Here is a 22,235-nt window from a genome sequence, read left to right on the forward strand (position 1 = left end):
AAAAAAAAAAAAAAAAAAAAAAAAAAAGAAAGAAAGAAAGAAAGAAAGAAAAAGAAAAAAAAATACGTACAAATAACACTATTGGATCACCAGTTTTTTTTCTGGTGATCCCTAAAGCTCCCCATTTAGCCAGTTAGGTTATTTAAAAAAAAAAAAAAGAAAGAAAAAAAAAGGCAACTTTGTGACCTACAACATGAATAGGACCAAAGGGCTAGGAGTGAAGTCATTTTAGCCCAGCATGAGGGCTCTGGCAGCCAAGGTTCCTGAAAGGGATTACTAACAGTGGTGCGCAGTGACATCCTTGGTTACAAAGGGTTCACTTTAAAAAGAGAAAGAGAGAAAAAAACTTGTTTTAATGGGCCAAAGTTATAAGTAGTTAAGTAATAAGAGTGAAAAATATCTTTAGGCATCAACAGAACCCCAGGTAGCACTAAGCAGAGATGTAGTATAATATCCCAGAGCTTATTTTCAGATCATACAGCGAAGCACAGCAAAGCATTCTCTGGTACTTATAAGGACAATCTATAAACTGATATTTGCACAACAGTAATTGAGAGGGAGGTAGCTCTTCGCATTAGCAATGGTAAAAAGACGATGCTGCATATTCACAAATCCCAAAATGACAAGTGGAAGAATCGAATTGCTGGTCTGATACACAAAGGGATGAGACAGTTCGTCTGTACTCGGAAGTAATAAAAAATATTAATAAACCAAATCTCAAGAAAGATAAGAATTCTGATTTCATTTGCATATTTGGCACCATGTTACCTGACAGAACTTTCTGCAATGATAGAATGTCCTCTGTCTGAGCTGCCCAAGAGGGTAGTTACTAGCCGTATGTGGCTGATAAACACTGGAAATGTACCTAGTACAACTGAGGGACTGTTTTAATATTATTCAATTTTTAATTAAAACTTAAATGGAAATAGCCATATGTGGCTAGTGGCTACCAGACTGGGTAGCTTTCTGAAAGTCCTTCTACATACCTTACATCTGTTAACTCATTTAATCACTACAACACTAGGTCTAGATGTATAATATGTTATTATCTACAGTTTATATTTTTCAAAAAAATGAAGTGACAGGGTGATTAGCCACAAAGTGATGTATCCAGTCACACAGCTCGTTCTGAAACTAAGGACTGATTTAGGCTCCCTACAGCAATGTACACTATTCAAGGAGCAAGTCATGGTTAAGGTAAACACCAGAGGCATCCAAAAATAGTTCCTGTTGCTCTGTGGACAAATAAAGACGACATTGTCTACCTGTTTTCCCTGTGTTTTTCATCCAGGTTTTGTTAGAAGACTCATTGTCGAAGCCATCGAGCTGCAGTTCCTGGTATTCTTCCCCGACACGCGCATGCTGGTCTAAAATGTCAACAGGAGACTGGTGATGGCCCCCACAGCTGACACTAGATGTGACCCAGTGCTCAGGACCATAGGCACCTGTTGAAAGAAGACAACACTTCAATCCTCACGGTTCAAGGGTCAGGGATGAAATGAATAAATATTAGGAAGCTGAGCACTGCATCTCTCAACATGTCCCTAATCCAAAGAGGTGAATGTACTGAAAACTATGAATCGAAGCCATTTGCCTGATGTGGCAAGAAGATTTCAGGAAAGATGTTACCTGAGTTAGTTTTGCTTCTTGATTTACAATCAAACATTTGCTAACTTTACCTTTAACCAGGTTAAGAGAGTTGTGTAGAAGGGCTGTCAGGGTTGTTCATATTTCTGAAAATTTTTAAATATTTCCTAAAATAAGCAGAGCATTTATTCACCAAAAAAAAGCACCTTGATTAAGTTAGCATGTTTTGCTATCGTGAGCAACATCCTAAATACAACTATCTTCTTAGCCCATGAAAGTTTGCAAACATGAAAGAGGAAAAAAAATAAAAGCAACAGAAAACTAGATGAGAGGCATTACAAATGACGGGGGCAATAAAGGCAGGTTTTTCCTTTGGCTAATTGTGAAAGATTTTTCAGTTTGGCCTTCATTTGTACACTTGAGTGTTAAGGCGCTCATCTCTCCTTTTCGATCCTTCTCTCTCATAGAAAATGCAGTCATAAAGTTACCTTCAGATTGGACTCTGCACTCATATAAATAAAGACTTTGGGGGGACATATGCCACAGAAATAAAGGAAGAAAGCACAACAATAAAGCATAATTCTAATTCTAATAGGTACCAATCAGGCATAAACACAGAAAACACACTGCATTTGCCTCCTTGCCTTATTTGGACATGAAATTTTATGGGAGCAGTTTCTATTACATTGACTACGTGCTCTTAAGACTTTTCCGCATCCTACTTTTAACCTTGTTGACACAACATAGCGGGCGTAGCCTGCTGAAACAACTTTTGCTGGAAAGATTAAGATTGAATCCTTTATTGATAATTAGATAAGAATAAACTTTACAATTTTTAGCAGGTAAAACACAGGCTTCCCAATCAGAAAGCTTAATGTGTATATACACACTTAGTGTATACACATTCATATACAGAAATACTAGCTGATGGGTGGGAATTTTTATGCCTCCTGTATACCTAGCCTCGTACAATGGAAGACACAAAGAAATCTTATTTAGTTTATTAGTAGGTAAGTCCAACTTGTTAGTTTAGTAGTGTAGGTAAATCTCCCTACCACTAAATAAGAGCCCACATGAGTGACCATCCTGCCACTACCCAATCATTTGCCACGGCTTTCCCCATTCCCCGAAAACTGGTAACAGCTCACAGTAGATATAAACAAGGGTACAAGAAAAATGGGACAATCACAGAAAGTATTTTCCGTCATGGAAAGAGCATGCAAGAGCAATGGATACAGCTCCTTAAAAATGACGCATATTTTTGCTATCTGGAAAATACCTCAGCCTCACTCTAAAGCTTAAGTCATTCTCCCTAATCCTCATCCCAAAGAGTAAGATAAAAACAGACTATCCGAATGAACATGTTCGCTGATTGGCAAAGGTCTAGCAAACTCGGGGATACTCTTAAGTCATTTGTAAGTGTCACGCTACTATCTGGAAAAAGTTAACATCACCATTCTCTTCACTGCATGATTCCAACTAAATTGTCATAGACTTTTCACTTATGTCTTTTTTTTTTTACCTCTTTGTCGAATTCCCTATGTCTGTGATGAGTCACAAAGGGATAGTATGCATTTGCCATATATTTAGCCAACTTTTATTTTGGCCAAACTTTATTTTCATCTCGCATCTGTATATTTGAAGAAAAAAAACAAAAAAAAAGAGGGGAAGGAGACATAAGGAAGGGCTCCAATCATCCTGTCTACAGCTTAAATTTTCTTCCAGATGCCAAAAGAATTCATTGAAAAACCAAATAAAGTGATGGTTGATTTATCAGATGGCTGACCAAAATAGGAATTTTACTTAGCCACAACTGAGCTTATAAATCCAAATTATGGAAACTAATGTTTTAATATCATAATATCGTATGTGTATGTATGCATGCCTTCTAAAAACTTACAATAAAATTACACTCAACAAGGAAAAATGATACAGGACACAGTAAAATAAATCCAAATACCTATGATTCAAATAATAGATGCAAGCCATCATTTGGAAAAACAGACACCTGATAATTATCCTCCTACTACTAACAATGTAAAAAATACTCTGCAATGTCAGAAAAGTACTTGCCATTCATATTATTTCTCATAACCTTCCAGACATGGGTAAAATATAATTTATCACTCTATAAAAATATAATCAGGGTTCATACCAGTGGGATTCATTTATTCACTGGTAACAATCTGAAGATTTAAGCCGACTACATGCTTGCTTTCACACTTCCACCCAATATACGTTCAAGTGCAATTTTAATTGAAACTGATCTTCCACTTCAGATTTCAAATTAATTCTTCTTTGGAGTACTTCATGCTTCAGACACCCTTGCCTTGCAAAAACCCCTATGTCATTAGTAGAGGAAATAGAACACTTTTTCTAAGCTTGCAGGTATTGATTATCTATTCTCACATCGAAGCACCATTGCCATTCCACACTGTATTAATCTCTTTGGTGTTAAGACTCTTTATAAAAGACTGAGAATTATACCATTAATCGTTTGCAGCTCCACAAGACTCAGAGTATTGAACGTTTTGTTTTTCACAAATTTGAATAAATGCTTTTATGTAAAAAAAAATACTAGATAAAAACTATGGTTAACTTAAAGCTATTTGGGAAGAGATGAACACTTGAGAAGAAGCCTTCCTCTCTCAGACATGATATTACCCATCTATAATAGTAAGAGTCACTTGCACTTTAGTTTCCTCTTACTGACTCTTTTTTAGAAGTAACAAGACATCTGCATTTTGGCAGCAAGACCCTTCTGAACGGCTCACCAACTCCAACACGTCAATCTAGTACACAAGTCTGTGTTCTTAAAAGGGGAGAGGTAAGGGCAGGGGTAAAAACCACAGGGCAGTCTGAGTTGCCAAAAGTAACTTCTTGTTCACCTGCTGAAAGTCTTAAAGGAATGAGATTTTGATTGAGACATACTGCCAACCTCTAAGTTCCAAGGGAATGTAATAGTGTTTCTCATTCAACATGGGATGATAAATATATTCTTTTTAATGAATTCAATAAACACACCTGAAACCCCTGGCTGAAAGTTTGATCTCAGGGTAAATGTCCCTTTGTGAGGGACACACGGGGGGGTTCTTGGTTTCCTTTGGACCCCATTATCACTATTGTATAATGTACCATTTATACCTACATGTCTGTCTTCCCCACTAGTGGTAAACTTTGAGAACTGGTTCCTTCTATATCTTGTACAACTTCATTCCAATGCCTATCACAGGGGCTCACATATAGTAAGCCCTTAAAACGAATTTTAGGTACAAATAAAAGAACTGAAAGAAGAGATTAAAGAGTGGCAGAGTTCTACTTCCTAATGACACTGCTATGTTTTCTCCACATTATTTTAGTTTTAGTTTACACATCTATCTACTGACTTCTTGCTAAGTATTCCTCACTCCCTTGGTCTCCAGAGTCAGGATGTCAACTTCAGGAGTAAATACTACTTTTGTTCTTCAATAATATATTAAATTAGTTTGAACTGTTACAAGGTAAAATAAGCTGCAAATATGCAATGTCTATGAAAGAATCCATGTTCACATTTAACAAGCCCAGCAAAGGTGACTATGGCTTTTTAAAGAAAGGGTGCACTTTCGAAAGCAAGAGTGTGCCACTCTTGCTTTCGACGCCTTCTGTGAAGCATCATCATTTTTAAAACCGCTCTTATTTTTTCTATGCTTTAACAGACCTCTGTAATCAAAGAAGGTCAATCAAATAGGAAATTGAGTCTTAATGATCAATCCATCACTGTATCAATTTAAATACAGAATCAACACTTGCTCAGTCCTAGACACCGTGCTGAGAAACGGGAACTAAGGAGCAGGGCTGCCCCAGTTCCCTTGGACAGTTTAAGCTGCCTGTGGCTCACAGCCACTCCTCTGTACAATGAGGTGCCCAGACACCAAAGGGTGGCTGAAAGGATTATATTAGATAATCCATGTGTTTAGAGCATTATCAAACACTAAAAGTTCAGTAAGTGCTGCCTGCAATAATTACTGCCTTTATTACTGGCTTGTAAATGTACAGCAGACTGTCAAGAAACTGATTAGGCAATGGATGGAACAGACATGTAGCTAAGGAAGGTGGGTGCAAGCATTTCACGGCATGCAAAGGGAGAGGAGGGGCTCCACTTCCCCAGGAGAGAACTTATGACGCTTGAGTGAAGTCATTTCCTGCAGTGCAGAGAAGTTTACTAGCCTGTGGTCATCTTATAGGCATTTTCCATTTGGGCAGAGGCCAACAGTCAAAAGTAGAGTTTGCCCCTCTTGGAAGGAGAGCTTAATCCCATCTTTGGCTAGATGTAGTAAGTTCTCAGTGGAGAAGCCTAGCAAACATCAACTCAGTCAAGCGATGTAGGTTAACATCCCCATTGAGACCACATGGTTACCTTGGACGTCTGACAGGAAGTGGTAAGAAAGGCAACCTCTGTGGTATCTTTTCCAAAAATTCAAACCCTTGTATAATGATGGGGAATATATCAGACAAACCCAAAATTGGGAACATTCTATATAACTGACAAACACTCCTCAAAACTGTCAAGGTCATGAGAAAGACTAAAACGCTGTCAGAGACCAGAGAAGATTAAGGAGACACAGACAATAAATAGAGCGTGGTGTTCTAGATTGAATGGTGGAATCAAAAACAAAAATAAATGGAAAAACTCATGAGCTCTGAGTAAAGTTTGGCGTTCAGTTAATAGTAAACACACCCATGTTGGGTTCCTAGTAGGTCCTTGTGAAAAGGTCATTCTTTTGTGGCTACTCTGCCAAAGAAATGAAGAAATTATGGAGGAAACTGCATAGAAGACAAGTAAAATGTAAGTTGTGCTAAATGAGTTAAATTTTACTATACAGGTTTTACTGGATCTACTAGTATGCATTTAGGCCATGTCTGTGGCATGATATATGAGGGAGATGGGCACTGATTTACGGGTAATTCTGGGATGATTATCACATCCTTTTTGGATAAAGGGATCCTGCACACACAAAAGACGAAGGAAACGAGACTAGGGAAAAGAAAATAATCAAGTTCATGGGCGATATTACTTAAGCTTATACAGAAACCTTATATAAAGTTGGAGAAATTCAGTTTTTAAAGCTGTCATTAAGAAAAACATCATTAGCTTAATCTATAGCTCATTTGTGCAATAAAATAACCCACTTCTACCTCCTTACTGTGCCACTCACAAGTCACTGTATGTTTCTCACTTTGAGATGTTATAATTTATTAGACTAGCATCAGGAAGACATACTTCTACAGTAGGGAGAATAAATCACACGACTGGAGATTCATTCCAACTGGCCTGTTTAAGGCAGACAGAACTCCTCACGTGAAAATAATGACAAATACTGTAAATCTGGGCTTGAGTCTGAGACCTCACTTCATGCACAGTTTCTTTAAGGCAGATTTAGCCCAAAGGACTTGGTTGACACATACAAATTTTAAATCAGTGCTAGTTAATTCTATTCAAACAAATATCAAATAAAAATCTGAGAGAAACACCTTAATGTGGCCCTACCATCACCCCCAGCCATACTCCTTGAAAAGTTCAAATAAGGACAAATAAAACTGGTCAGCAACAAGAATTTTCTACAATTTAAGCAAACTGTCTCACTTCAGTATAGTTCTCTGTTAATAACTGACCTAAGATAAAAGTTGTATGAGCATAGAAATCATACTTTTGTCTAAAAGCAAGGAATTTCACATACCTATCTATGATTCATGTTCCAAACAGTGGTTTCTTTAAATACATAAGAGGTTCTTTGCTGAAAATAAGCATGTACCTTGAATTTATTTTACCATAATAGATCCAAATAATGGTTTCTATTCACTAATGAAAAGCCATTAAAAATAATGAACTCTGTCTAAATCTAATTAAAAACAAAACTAATATACATGTATGTGCTGTTTCCAGTCAAATATGCTTATTAATGCCTCCCTCAATAAACTTCTATTAAAAATATTACCTGAATCCGGGATTATTACTCTGCATCTTGTTGTCTACTTTTAACCAACAGCAACAATAAAAAATTATGTGTATCATTTATTACCTACTATTATAATTAATGCTTTTTATCCCAAATCTAATACACATGTTTAAATTATTCCATGTTTTAATTAAAATCTTTATGGGATTCTTCTTACTATTCTTTTGCATTCTCCAGTACTGGTAGCTTAATTACTTCTTGTGCATTTATTGTGTGTACATGAAAAATGGAAAAAGTCTTAAAAGGCATGCATATTGCTGCTTGCCACTATTTTTACTTTATTCATACTCAGTTATAAAGCTGTTCAACTTTGTTGATAGAAATATTCTAAATTTTAAGCCAGTTAAGAAAATATAAAGTTACTTTGCAGACAATGAAACACATGGTTTTAAATTTTAGGTGTAAAAACTGCAGTGCTCCATTTCATATCAAGGTGTGCTTTAAGAAAACTATCAACAACTAACCATAATAACAGAAGTAATAGCAGACAATAACATCAGAAATAGAAACTACTTTGTTCATTTTTTAATACCATTATCTGTCTAATTTCCCAGGGTGTCTATTTCAGGACTGGATGTTAAAACTATTTCAGGCAAAATTTCATTCAGCACCAAAGCCTAAACTGGAGGTCCCAGACTCTAATCCCGATGGGAAAAGCTTCTCTGGAGCCTATTTTACTGTTCTGGAAAAGGAGGGTATTAAAAAGCGTAAAGATGGCGATAATGGCTACCTTTTAGTTCTGAGCCACAGACCTCTAGGCTGAGTAAAGGCTTAAAAGGAGTTGACTGATTTAGTGACGCCTGCATGGGTGCATAATATGACATTATTAGGGTACAAACCACAAACATGCATGCCATCCACACACTGCAAGATTCTGAAGGTCCTTCAAAGACTTAAAAGTCTTTGACCTATGCATGCTTAGGTGTATCTGGGGTTTAAAAGTTATATCTTTCAAGTTGAATCTACCCCACATCCAAACATTCAATAAAAATTTCTACCAATAATTGGGATCATTTATTCACCCAAAACCTAACTAATCTGACTTCAAGTTGTACCAACTTTATTCCTGCTTCTCGTAGATACAACACGGAACTGGTTTCAACAAGTATCTGAGATACTAACAAAGTTACCACAATTCTTACTGGCCAATGCCAAACATCTTAAGTGTTTATAAAATGGAGATGAGTTGGTTCCAGACCTGAAGTTTTCAACCTTAAAGTTAGGTACATCCTCAAACAGTCAACATTTTGACACTAATATGTTCTTTTAGAATCCTGACTTTCCATCAAGACATAATGGAAACAATCATCCAAGGATTCAAAAGGTCACACGGCAGAGTACAAAGAGCACCGGGCAAAGTGACTGTCAACTTGAGTTTAGTTCAAGGATAACAAGTAAGCTTTACCTTGCATGTTGGCTCCAAATAACTCACAAATTGTATGATTAGTTACTCATAAAGACAAGATTAATGAGCAATATCTTTCAAGGGGGACAGTCATGTCACATATTTGCTCTTTCCATTCTAGTTTCACCTCAGGAGAGTGGACACGAATATGGCAGTGGTGATGCTTTATAAAAATTCGATTTTGTTACATGTAAATTACAGGGTTACATTAGATCACCTCTAAAGCCCCTTAAGAGTTCTAAATTCAATCAGAGCACATCCTGCAACACCTGGAAGAATCAAATAGACACCAAGTATTTGTTGATAGTCCAGCCGACCTCCAAACCCCACCAAGTACCTTACTAAAAGTAACCGCAAGGATGTGATAAGGGTTTAATAAATGATTTACACTAAGAGCACATCCAACAGTACTTGGCACATACCAAGTACTCACTAAACACGATTATCCATACTTTCCTCTAGGAACACACATCCAAATACTAATATCTAAATGGCATGACCCTGACCCAGCTTCAGAAATAGCACCTGACTACTATATGGCAATTAGTGGCATCTCATCCTCCTTGACAGGAGACTGAATCAGGAAAGGGTGTTAACCCAGGCCTAAGCCAATTAGTGCCTGGAAGATGTCTCACTTCAGAAGGTGATATGGTTTGGCTATGTCCCCATGAATTGTAGTTCCCGTAATCCCCATGTGTCATGGAAGCAACCGGCTGGAGAAAAGTGAGTCACATGGGCAGTTTCCCCCACCCTGTTCCAGTGATACTCAGTGAGTTCTCATGAGATCTGAGGGTTTTCTAAGAGGTTTCCCCCTTTTCTGGGCACTCATTCTCTGTCCTGCCGCCCAGTGAAGAGATGCCTTCTGCCATGACTGTAAGTTTCCCGAGGCCTCCCCAGCCACGTGGAACTATGAGTCAGTTGAACCTCTTTTCTTTATAAATTACCCAGTCTCAAGCATTTCTTCACAGCAGCATGAGAACGGACTAACACAGAGGGACTGGTTTAGGTTGGTACTACTCACAAGGCAAGGCCCAAAATTTTGTTAAGTGTCTGTAGGGGAGAAAAGGCCCTCCTTCCTTGAAAGTGAATGAAGAAGGAAGGGAGCAGAATGACCTGCAATCAGGAGGCAAGCAGCTGAAGGCCAGAGCTGAAAAGTAAAAAGACAGTAACAAGAGAAAGGGGGAAAAATAGAGAGGAAGATCTGACCAAACCATGTCTGAAATTTAAATTTTATCTCTAGACTTTTCAGTTTTAACTGCCTTTGTATTTTAACCCATCTGAGTACGCTTTCTGCTATTTGTAACTAATAAATATAGGATATAATCAAAATGCTGGTTTAAGAAGACCAACACTTAAATTATTCAATGTTTTCACTAAGACGAAAATGTCAAATTATAAAGATAAAAATCAGGAATGCATTTTGGATGGAATATATAAAAATAACAACCCTAAATTCCCTCCTCCTTCTCCCTATTTCTTCCTATCTTCTTTCCCTATAAGAGAAGGATGAACTTGGCTAAGGTTTTAAAGATCTCATTTAGACAAAAGAAGAAGAAACAAGCTCTGAAGTCCATTGCTGTAAATTTTTACTCTGTTAACACAGTGGTCATGGGATAAGAATCCATGAAGCACTTAATGGGAATAGTTGCCGCTTGCCGAAGTGTTCTGCCTCGGAGACATGCCACCACTCAAGTTATCATGTGGGAAAGACTTGCTGAGGTGAGCATGCCTTATTCTGAAAAGTCATAGATGCAACCCAGAGAGCAAAACAAAACTGCCAGTTAAGGTCTGGTTTAAAAATGGCCAAGATTTCCTGTCGCTGTATGGAAGGGCTTTTCACGCCATTACTCAGTATCATGCTCCATAAGATTTTGTTTAAAATTAAAAAAGATGCTCAAGCTCACGAGAAATTTCAATCACAAGTAGGAAAAGGGAAAAATTCTCAGAGACAGAATTTGGGAGTCTGCTGTTTAGGAGGGCCGAGGGTCTGTATACTAACCCACTGACATAAAGACTGAGAGGATAAAAGAAATTAAAAACGGTTTTACAAGGCACTCACTCAACAGCACAGGGGCCTGGTGTGGATGGGATGTGGGACTAGGAAATGCTTCAGAGGGTGCAGACAGGATGACTAACTCACTTCCTGTGACAACCATAAAAGGAGGAATGTTTCCTCCAAAATATATTAACTATTAAATGCTATCTGGGGAAATGCCTAGACATAAAACACCATATTTATGAGATAAAGCCAAAACAACATGATGAATTCTGTGTCCCGCTGTCACACTGTGAATAGTTGACTTTAATTTGTACTTCTCTCTATTTCAATAAATTCGTAGTGTAAGTAACTTCCAGTAAATGGGACCTAGGAAAAAAACTAGAGGGATTTTAGCAGAAATAATAGTCATAAAAATCACCTAATCAGAGAGGCCTTCTGACCTAATTATCTAAAATAGCACCCCTAGCCACTCTCTATTTCGTTAGCTTTGTTAATTTCTCTTCCCAGTACAAGGTTGATGAGAAAATAAGCTCCATGACGTCAGAGACTTGTCTATCTTCATATCTGTCCAATAGGGATAGGACTAGCGTAAGGCAAACAAGGCACTCACCAAAAACTCAGTTATCAAAATAAATAATATTTCAATAGTGTCATAAAATTTGAAATGAGCTCAAAAAATCTATGATGAGCAGACAAAGAAAGATATTATCAGTAACAGTGCTGTGCAAAGACTAATGGACTCTGACCCAAAAGGAAAAATCAATAATCAACCATATTGCATCAAAATCTAAATTATCTTGATAGCTGAGTTTTTATGTTTTATGTTTAAAAACCAAGTCCCACCTCTGCTATCAAATGACTAACATCAACAATTCATCATCCATTTGGAGAATATTCACGACATTCATTGTAATGAAAACTTTCTACATTTTATCTTCTTTGATCCTTTCAACAATTTGTGTTAAATATGCCCTAGCGTCCCCATTTTACAGATAATGAAACTGAGGCTCAGAAGCTAGAAAACTTGCCCTCGTGTAGTATGTGTAAGATCAAACAGTCAAATCCAGATCTATGGGACTAAACCATGCTTCAAAACAGGCGTTTGCAAACTACGGCTGGTGAGTCAAATCCAGCCCACTACCTGTTTTTATAAACAGTTTTATTGGAACTTGGCCGTATCCATTCGTTCATATATTGTCTAATGAGCAGATTTGAGTAGTTTTAAAAGAGACAGCAAGGTCTAAAATATTTATTATCTGCCCTTACAGAAACTGTTTGTTAACCTTGGCTCTCAATCACAAAATATTGCTTCCCTGGCAGAAATACAGCATATAGGTAATATGTACATCTGCATACCTTATGTACCAGTAACTTAATACATATGTTTACAAGAAAGCAAATTAAATTTCAGCAATGTTTACAATATGAAATAACTGGAAATAATGCAAATATCCACCACTAGAAACTTGGTAAACAAACTCAAATATTTTATTACATAATACTATGCAACGGTCCAAAAGTAGATGACCTTACTCTAGGACAAACCTCAAATGAATCCAAGATTTAAATGTTTAAAATAAATATATAAATGTATAAGAAGCAGTTGTGGGAAGAATTAGAGTAGGGAAAGCATTTCTACATATTAACTAGAAGTCAAAAAAGACTGATAAAATCAAATACAATAAAGAATACTTAATGTTCTCCATTGGAAGAACTATGGTAAAAAACATCAAAAAACAAATGATCAGCAAAACACATTTGCAATCCACACTGCAAAAAGAAAAGTTCTCTAGCACACAAAGATTCTAGAAATCAGTCAGCTCTAAATGTCAGCCAGGTGTGGTGGCTTACACTTTGTAATCCCAGCACTTCGGGAGGCCGAGGCGGGTGGATCACTTGAGGTCAGGAGTTTGAGAACAGCCTAGCCAACACGGCAAAACCTCCTCTCTACTAAAAATACAAAAATTAGTTAAATGTGGTGGCAGGTGCCTGTAATCCCAGCTACTCAGGCTGTGAGGCATGAGAATTACTTGCTGCAAATGAGCCTAGATCACACTTCTGGACTCCAGCCTGGACGACAGAGCGAGATTCCGTCCCCACAAAAATAAATAAATAAATAAATAAAAGGAAATACAAATGGCTCCTTACTGTAGAGGGTGCTGCTCCTCAAAAATAATGGGAAACACAAACAAAAACTCTATAGGTGAGATTTCACCTACTAACTTTGCAAACATTCAAGACTTTTGATTACACACAGTTAGCAAGGATTTATTCAAATCAACGTTTTGTTTTATCACTACTGAGAAAGTGATATAATTCTTATGGAAGAAAATTTGGCAATCACTATTAAAATTATAAATGTGCACTGCTTTGAACCGAGCACTAATCCTACAGACACACTTTGCATTTTTACAAGGTTACTCATGGCAGCACTGCTAGTAATATCCAACACTGGAAACAAAATAAACATCCATCACTCAAGGGCTAGTTAACTAAACTATGGCAAATCAATACAATGAAATAGTCTGGAATTTGTTGGGGGAAAAAATAAACCTCTTTAAACTCAAATAAGAAGACCTCCAAGTTACATTTTTTAATTTAAAAACCCAACATGCATTATGTTACACCATTTGTGTTTCCAATATGAGAAATAAAGTGGCCGTATAGATTCATTTTTACATCCATACAGTATCTCTGTAAACATATTTAAGACACTATAACACTAACAGAGGAAGAGGAAATAGGAGCAATTTTTTACTACTTATTATTTTATGCCCTTTGAACACTGAATCATATAAATATCTTACCAATTTAAAAGTTAAATTTTTAACAAACCATAGAAATTCCAAATGGAGGTAGAAGTAACTGATGCCATTCCGTGAAACAAAAGCTAGTTGCAGAACTATTATTACAGAAATACATCACATCATGTAAAGAAAAAATAAATACAAATCAAAACCAGCGATGGTATGTACACAAAAATTAAGAGGAAACTTCCTAAACCATTAATGATGATGACTTCTGGAATGGAAGTCAAAACATACATGCGTAATCCAGGGAGATACTTATTTTGGATAAACATGTAGTACTTCTATAATTAACCAAAAACATGTTAAAAAAATTAGACACACCAACTCATGAGACCTTGATCTTAGAACATTCTCGATGAACTCTGAAACCCCTGAGGTCTTATCACATCATAGCATGCATTCTCAACGGGGGTGACACTACCTCTAGTAGGGTGGTCTTGCCCCCGTGAAGTAAAAGTTTGTTCTTGGAGTTTGGGGGGTGGGGGAGGGCAGAAATATCTTACTCTTTTTACCTTCAAGGCACAAATATACATAGAGCACATAATCAGATACACAATCTCTCTGTGGTATTAAAATCTCAGGGACTAGGGGGTGATTAAAGGGAAAACGTCTGAAAAGACTCCTGGGGGACAGGCAATAATCAACAAGGTTGAGAAACAACGCATTATGGCATTATGTAGGAGAAAAAGATCCCTACAAGCCATGCGCCGTGGCTCACACATGTAATTGCAGCACTTTGGGAGGCGGAGGCAGGCAGATCATCCGAGGTCAGGAGTTGAAGATCTGCCTGGCCAACAGGTTGAAGCTCCGTCTATATAAAAATACAAAAATTAGCTGGGCATGATGGTGGGGAGCCTGTAAACCCAGCTACTCGGGAGGCTGAGGCAGGCAGAACTGCTTGAACCCAGGAGGCAGAGGTTGCTGTCAGCTGAGATCGCGCCATTGGACTCCAGCCTGGGTGAGATAGCCAGACTCCCTCTCAAAAAAAATTTTTTTAAAAGACCCTACAGTCTTTTCCATGTGATGTTATATCAGATCCATATTAAAACAAATAATTTATTTGAAACTAAAAATGAGACAATTTATTATTAAGAAGGAAGTCAATACTGTATTTTATGTTAACCGCATATGAGAACACTGTAAGTTGCTAATATACCCATTAGTACAAGAAAATAATTAAGCTGATGCTGTGATTTAGACCCAAGTTTATACAACTCTTCCATTACACTGCACTACCTGTTGCTTCTCTACTGCATTATATTTAAATTTCACCCATCAGTCTGACCTCCTGGGAACCAGGGAGATCCTGACTGTCATCCAGTTTCTGACCTACGCCTCCTGGCAACACTCACAAATTTAATAAATCCATCTCCTTTGTCAAGCTGTTTGATAAAAATGCTCAAAAGGCCAGGGCTAAAGATAGAACTCTCCATTATTACAGTAGTGCATTATCTAGAATTCCCTGGGAAGGGTTTTTCAATCTATTATGAATCTTCATTTCTCCAGGTCAGCTCTGAGAACATCAAGAGATATTCTGTCAAGGATCTTGCTGAAATGCATCCATGTCGGTTGCACTTGAAAATGTAGTAATGCTTTCCAGCACACCGCAGGGTTCCTCAACAGTGGGTAACAAGGGACCTCCCTTGGGGAATATTAGAACATGGTTCTTCAAGGGTAAGACATAGAACTTCACCTTTGTGACTCAACATATGACAGCGGAGGCATTTGGTAAATAAAATTGCATCAAATAAATAGGGGTATACAAGGAGAATATATATATAAAAGAGCAAATCAGTGAAAATAGAAAAATGGCCGGCTTTGTTTTTCATTGTGTCTAAATATGTGATCAACATAAAATGTTTGATTAAAATCTTTACAGACCATACGAATTATTGTAATTTTAGGGGCCAAATAGATCATTGATGGAGGAGAAACACATGCAACTGTGAGAGTTACAGAAGGGATATGTTTACATTGACAGCAAACAAAGTGGCCACCATAAAAAAAAAAAAAAAAAAGTATCCTTCAGAAAAATATCTAGAATTCCATTTTTAAGTGAAACACAGTTTCCTTTCAGGACTTACATGGTGAGATGTGGCAGCTCACTAACAATGGTCATGGATGATGAAGACAATGTTTCTCAAATGCTAAACCAAAGACTAGTGCTGGGAGTTTTGCAGTGAAGAACCACATTAGAAATAAAACATATTTCTGAGGCCCCATATAGCATCTCCAAGAGTGAGATCAAGGAAACTGTTTTGAGAATGAGGAAAATAGCCAAGAACAATATTACGGGCTGATACAGAGTACTAGCTGTTACCAGACATTTGTGCTAACTGCTTTCCAAGAGCCATCTCACATAATTCTCAAATTCACTGTAGGTCATAAACTTCCCTGTTATTCCCATTTTATAGATGAGGCATGTGAGGGTCAGAGGGTTAAATAACCTGTCCAAGATCATTCCCCTAGTAAATGGCTTTTAACCCTTTGTACCTATTCTTTATTAACAGTTAACATTTATAGGCCACTGACAATGGACCAATGTCCACAGATAACCTTATTTGCTCCGGACAATACTACCCTCATTTTATGAATGAAGAAACTGCAGCCAAGAAAGGTTATGCTATTTGGTATTTAGATCACACCATCAAGCAAGTAGTGAAAGCAAGATTCAAACTCAGATAGATGGCTCCAGAGACACTCATTAAACTTCTTGCTATAGCAATATTTAGATAGTTGGTACTGGTGGGCAGTTAGGATGTTAGGCAAATCTGAAGGACAATTTCAACTCAGACTTCAGGTCTGTGTCCAAAAGCTGAGTTCAGCTGCTCCACAAAGGACAGCATCTCTCAGCTAAGGACATGCACTGGTGAGAACAGACTACTAGTACTGGGACCTTTGACCTTGTCTCTTCATAATCTGCAAAGAAAATAGTTATCATTATCAATGTATTAACAAAAGTACCAACATTTCCAATAGAACCATATGTTTTTAGGTGGGGCACAAAGCTAAGTAGGTGGATAAAAGGAAATGAAGTGAGTAAGCAATTGCTTTTGTTGCCTCAAGACAGTCATGAAAATGCACAGTGTTCCAGAAAAGACATACTAAAAAAATATTTTTTTTAAGATGGAGTCTTGCTCTGTTGCCCAGGCTGGAGTGCAATGGCATGATCTTGGCTCACTGCAATCTCCACCTTCTGGGTTCAAGTGATTCTCCTGCCTCAGCCTCCTGAGTAGCTGGGATTACAGGCACCGGCCATCATGCCTGGCTGATTTTTATATTTTTGTAGAGATGGGGTTTCACCATGTTGCCCAGGCTGGTCTTGAACTACTGACCTCAGGTGATCTGCCCACCTCAGCCTTCCAGAGGACATACTAAATTTGAGAAGATTAATGACATAAACATTGCAAGATTAAGATAGAAATAAAAACTGGTATAAAAAAAAAAAAAAGTTCCATGTACAACTAATTAAAACCATAGGGCTTTGGGTACTAAGACAGTCTGCCCTATTTAAGGTATCAAAAGATTAAAAAATAGTTTAAAACAATGCCAATACACTCTAAGACAGTCATGAGGCATCACAGTAAGTAACTGCAGTAAACACTTGTTTACTGGAAATGAAAAGAGAAACCTTTGGCTTAGATTATGGCTGTGTGGTGTTGGTTCCACAGTTCTTCAATTATCTGTTTAAATATCACTAATATCATGGGGAAAAAAAGTCTGACAGTAGTCTATGTATGTTATCAAAAAGGCAAAGCAAAGCATGATTTGACAGCTTTGTGGTGGGCTCCTATATGTCTGAGAGGTTTTGTTTTTGTTTTTGAAAAGAAGAAACAAATCTTTTTTTTTTTTTTTTTTTTGAAATGGAGTCTCGCTCTGTCACTCAGGCTGGAGTGCAGTGGATCTATCTTGGCTCACTGCAACCTCCACCTCCCGGGTTCAAGAAATTCTCCCTGCCTCAGCCTCCCGAGTAGCTGGGATTACAGGTGCCTGCCACCATGCCCAGCTAATTTTCATATTTTTAGTAGAGATGGGGTTTCGCCATGTTGGCCAGGCTGTTCTCAAACTCCTGACCTCAAGTGATCTGCCCCCTCAGCCTCCGAAAGTGTTGTGATTACAGGTATGAGCCACCACATCCGAACCCAAATCATTTTCTTAAACACAATGAAAAGCTATTTGGCAAGATGCATAAAAAATACGATTAATAGGAAACTGAAGTTAAGATCCACAGCTTGCCAGTAAGCAGGAGACAGGACATACATTTTTCCTTTTAGATTCTAGAACCAAACCTGAATGATGCAAGCATATGTCAATTCTCATCTACCATATTGATGAACTTAGCTGCAATACTTTAGTTCAGGAGCTCCCATTCCAGAGAAAATGCTTAGTGATTTCCAAAACAGTTGGATACTGGTTGTGAAAAACAAGTGCTCTAATTAGCAATTTAGAAGTCCTTTCCTTGCAGATAAAACTGCTAATGCAGACAAAGCTTCAATATAAAATAACCATTTTCAGAAGATGCTGGACAAAGAGGATGAAGCACACTGTAATCAGCTTTCATTCTCTTTGTATCCTCAGTTCTCAACTGCAGGACTACTTTTTAAGGGGAAATTTAGACCTTTCGAGTGTCTAGGCAGGAGAGCTTGTTTTCATTTATTAGCATTAATTTTTCTCCCTAACTCCCTCCCAGATAGCACAGCAAATTCTTGGTTGTACATTCACAAAAATCCCAGGCCAGGCACAGAGATGCATGCCTATAAGCCCAACACTTTAGGAGGCTGGGGTGGGAGGATCATTTGAGCCCAGAAGTTTAAGACCGGCTTGAGGAACAGAGCAGGACCCTGTCTGTACAAAAAAAAAAAAAAAAAAATTAAAAATTAGCTGGGCATGGTGGCACATGCAAGCGGTCCCAGCTACTCAGGAGGCTTACGTGGGAGGATCACTTGAGCCCGGGAGATCGAGGCTACAGTAAGCCATGGTCCTGGGCAACATGGTCCTGGGCAACAGAGTGAGACCGTGTCTCAAAAAAAAAAGAAAAGAAAAGGAAAAGAAAGACGAGGGGAGGGGAGGGGAGAAAGAGATCCAGAAGCTACTCATTCTTGCCCTTTCTAACTACTGAAACTCAGAGGCCCACGCTGCCATCACCTCTCCTAGAAATTACTGCAATTGTCTCCTAACCTGACTCCCTGACCCGCCCTCCCCTCCGCTTCAGTCTGTTATCAACACATCAGCCAGGGATCCTGTTAAAACTTGTCAGATCATGTCACTTACCTGCATGAACCCCCGCAACAGCACCCTACATCATTCAGAGTAAAAGACAAAGACCTGAAAAATCATCTACAGGGCCCTACACATCTGGCCTTTGCCCCCAATTTACCTCCCAGATCACAGCTTCTACTTCTCTCCCCATGGATCCCTCTACAGAAGCCAAACAGGCCACCCTGCTGTCCCTTGAACATGACCAGCATTTTTCTGCTGTCCTCAGCCTACCTAGACTAACAGGCAACTCAGTCACCTTCTGGAGGTCCTTATACGTCACTTTATCAATAAGACCTACTCTGCCACACAAACGTAAAACCCCTTCCATTGTGCTTTCTTCCCCTTTTTAATTTTTCCTCTGTAGCGTCCACCTTGTAATATACAGTACACATTTATTTGTTTCGTATATTATCTATTATTCACTCACTGCCCCAAGGGAAATTTTAAAAGGACAGGGATGGGCCCATTATACGCACTGCTGCATACACAAGGGTCAATAAGTATTCTAAAAAACACAAATAACAATGCAGTTTCACTTTATTTTTATTATTTTGTTTTTTCTTCCTTCTAGTTTAACTTTAAAATAGTGGGTTTTAAACAACTCTATTGAGGTATAATTTATATATGCTTAAATTCAACCGGTTTATGTGTACAATTCAATGACTTAGTAAACTTACAGACTTGTACGACCATCACTACAATCCAATTTCAGAACACTTCCATCACACCAAATGATCTGAAGAGGAATTTTTAACTGGAAATATACCTACGTGACATCTCCTCTCTTGTTATAAAATGTAGTCAAATTTCTAGGAACAGTTTTGAAGCAACTTGCTCATGGACTAGTTACTCATCAACCTCTCATTTCCTTTAGTTACAAGATAATGAGTTTTAGTTCAAATATGGTACCCAGCACTGTAAGAGCAATGGACATAAATAGAATTTGATTCCTGCCCTTTAACCAAAAATATGGAATATCCATACAAATAGTGATTTCCTAGTATTGCCTCGACAAAATGAGAAAAGGACTTTCTTCATGGAATATCTTAATATGGTCCCAATGAGACCAAGTACTTCAATTGTCCTTCACTCAGATAAGGCCAGGTAAGTACCTCCAAGATGATGGGCCTACATCTATTCCCTTCAGAGTTCGAAACCAGCCTGGTCAACATGGTGAAACCCCATCTCTACTAAAAATACAAATAAAATTAGCCAGGCATGGTTGACAGGTGCTTCTAATCTCAGCTACTTAGGAGGCTGAGGTAGGAGAATCACTTGAACCCAGGAGGCAGAGGTTGCAGTTGGCTGAGATTGCACCAATGCACTCCTGCCTGGGTGACAGCGACATTCCGTCTCAAAACAAAACAAAACAAAACAAAACAAAACAAAACAAGAAAAAAGACATGAAGTGCTCGCTGAAATTACTACCATTCACTAATATTCAAACCACACTGAGGCATCAATGAAATCATGACAGAACAGGGAATAAATAAGCAATATTACACTCTTAAATTCAGGATTTTAGACAGTTGCAGAAATAAGTGGCAGGTACAATTTTCCATATACGAACTCACTTGGTTCATAAACTCAGGATTTTAGATGGTGTCAGGAGTAAGTGGCAGGTGTAAGTTTCCATGTATGAACTCATTTGGTTCAAATTCCTTTGTTGGATGATTCTCTCCTAACCTACCATTGCAGATGTACCAAGTTCAAAAAGCTAAGAATTAAATATGACTTTAAGATGCAGATCTAGATCCTAGAATTTTTTTGAGAGTTCAAATAAATTCTGAACATCCACTTAAAAACAAAAAATCACAGTTAAGCCATGACTACTAACCTACCTTTACTATTAATTATTCCAAACAACTCCTTCTAATCCCAGAGAGTTTCTTCCCCTTGCATATTTATAGATAATGTGTTGCACATTAACAACTAAAATCTCAAAGCAAAACACGTATTGAAAATTTGTCCTTTCAAGTACTACTTATAACTTGCAGATGAAGCTATTAAATTAGCTTCTAAAACTAGCAAACATTTACACCAAATTTGAAAATAAAGCAACTCTGTTTTCTTCAGCCCTCCTTAGATGTTTCCCTCTGTTTTCTGCATTTCTTTGACAGTGATTTTTCTAAACAAAGAAGAAAGGAAAATTCCTTAGTATGGTCTGTATCCTGACACTAAAACATAGACAGAAGTCAGAACATGACCAAAAAAAATTAAAAGCCTTCTTTCCTTCTCCTCATGAGTTTCTCCATGCTATCCAGAAAGCTACCCAGGTACCCTACTCTGGGTAAATCATATTAACTTGAGTTGACATTGGAAACACAATCAGAAGATATATCTCACATGGTTCAAAAAAGTGGCATTTCATTACCTTGCTTAAGAATATTTATGACTGATGTCAAATGAACAATTATTTGTGCTAAAATGGAGTGATAAGAATCTATCTATGGCTGAAGATTGATCTGCCTCACAGTTATCTCAAAATCATTTTGAAACGTATTAATCTAAAAAACAGCCTCACTGGTTTCATATTAAATTGCACTTCCATATAAATTAATCTATTCTACCAATGTGATTGAGAAAGGACATGGGTGTATACCATCTACCCAATGCAGCTTTCCAAGGTGAAAATCATTATCCCTGTATCTCCCCTCCCCTATCATGTCTTGAGGGATGCCGGGCTGGGGGATTCGCTTCCCAGGTTGGACATATGCAGCTGATAGATGCCAAATGTTTTAGTCCCAATGACCAGATGTGCACACCAGGGTCCATGCAAGATGCAGGGACTGAGGGTGACCGAGTCTGCAGGTTATTTGTGGAAAAAACTTTCTAAAAGGTGCCAGTTCCAACTCCCAGACTCACCTCACCTCCTCACTTTACTCCTGGCTCACCATCTACTAACCATCTTGCCCTTGAAGAAGACTTCCTCTTCTCCAACTTCTTTAATACTTTTTGCTGAGAAGGGTAACGTGTATCATACGATTCTGTACTGGACTACTGTGTACCCCAAAAAATTTATTATTTCATGTCTTTAATTAAAACTTTCCAACAAGAAAAATTAATTCATTCACAAATTATTTGTTATACTACTCCTATTATACATTCATTGATGCAAATATTCACTCAAGGTTCCCTCTACCCCAGGCCTTACATTTACTGAGCTCTGCATCCAGTGT

General features: G+C 37.9%; 1 protein-coding gene across 1 annotated transcript in view; it reads right to left on the minus strand.

Annotated features, from left to right (window-relative positions):
* Positions 1-22,235, minus strand: part of PTPRG (protein tyrosine phosphatase, receptor type, G) — a 602,014-nt gene that overhangs the window by 309,538 nt on the left and 270,241 nt on the right. The window contains exon 2 of the mRNA XM_011998353.1: positions 1,266-1,445. Coding sequence (XP_011853743.1) covers positions 1,266-1,287 — 22 coding nt within the window. The 5' untranslated portion in view covers positions 1,288-1,445. The remainder of the gene's footprint in view (positions 1-1,265; positions 1,446-22,235) is intronic.

Source organism: Mandrillus leucophaeus, unplaced genomic scaffold (assembly GCF_000951045.1).
Source record: "Mandrillus leucophaeus isolate KB7577 unplaced genomic scaffold, Mleu.le_1.0 Scaffold57, whole genome shotgun sequence".
NCBI lineage: Eukaryota > Metazoa > Chordata > Mammalia > Primates > Cercopithecidae > Mandrillus > Mandrillus leucophaeus.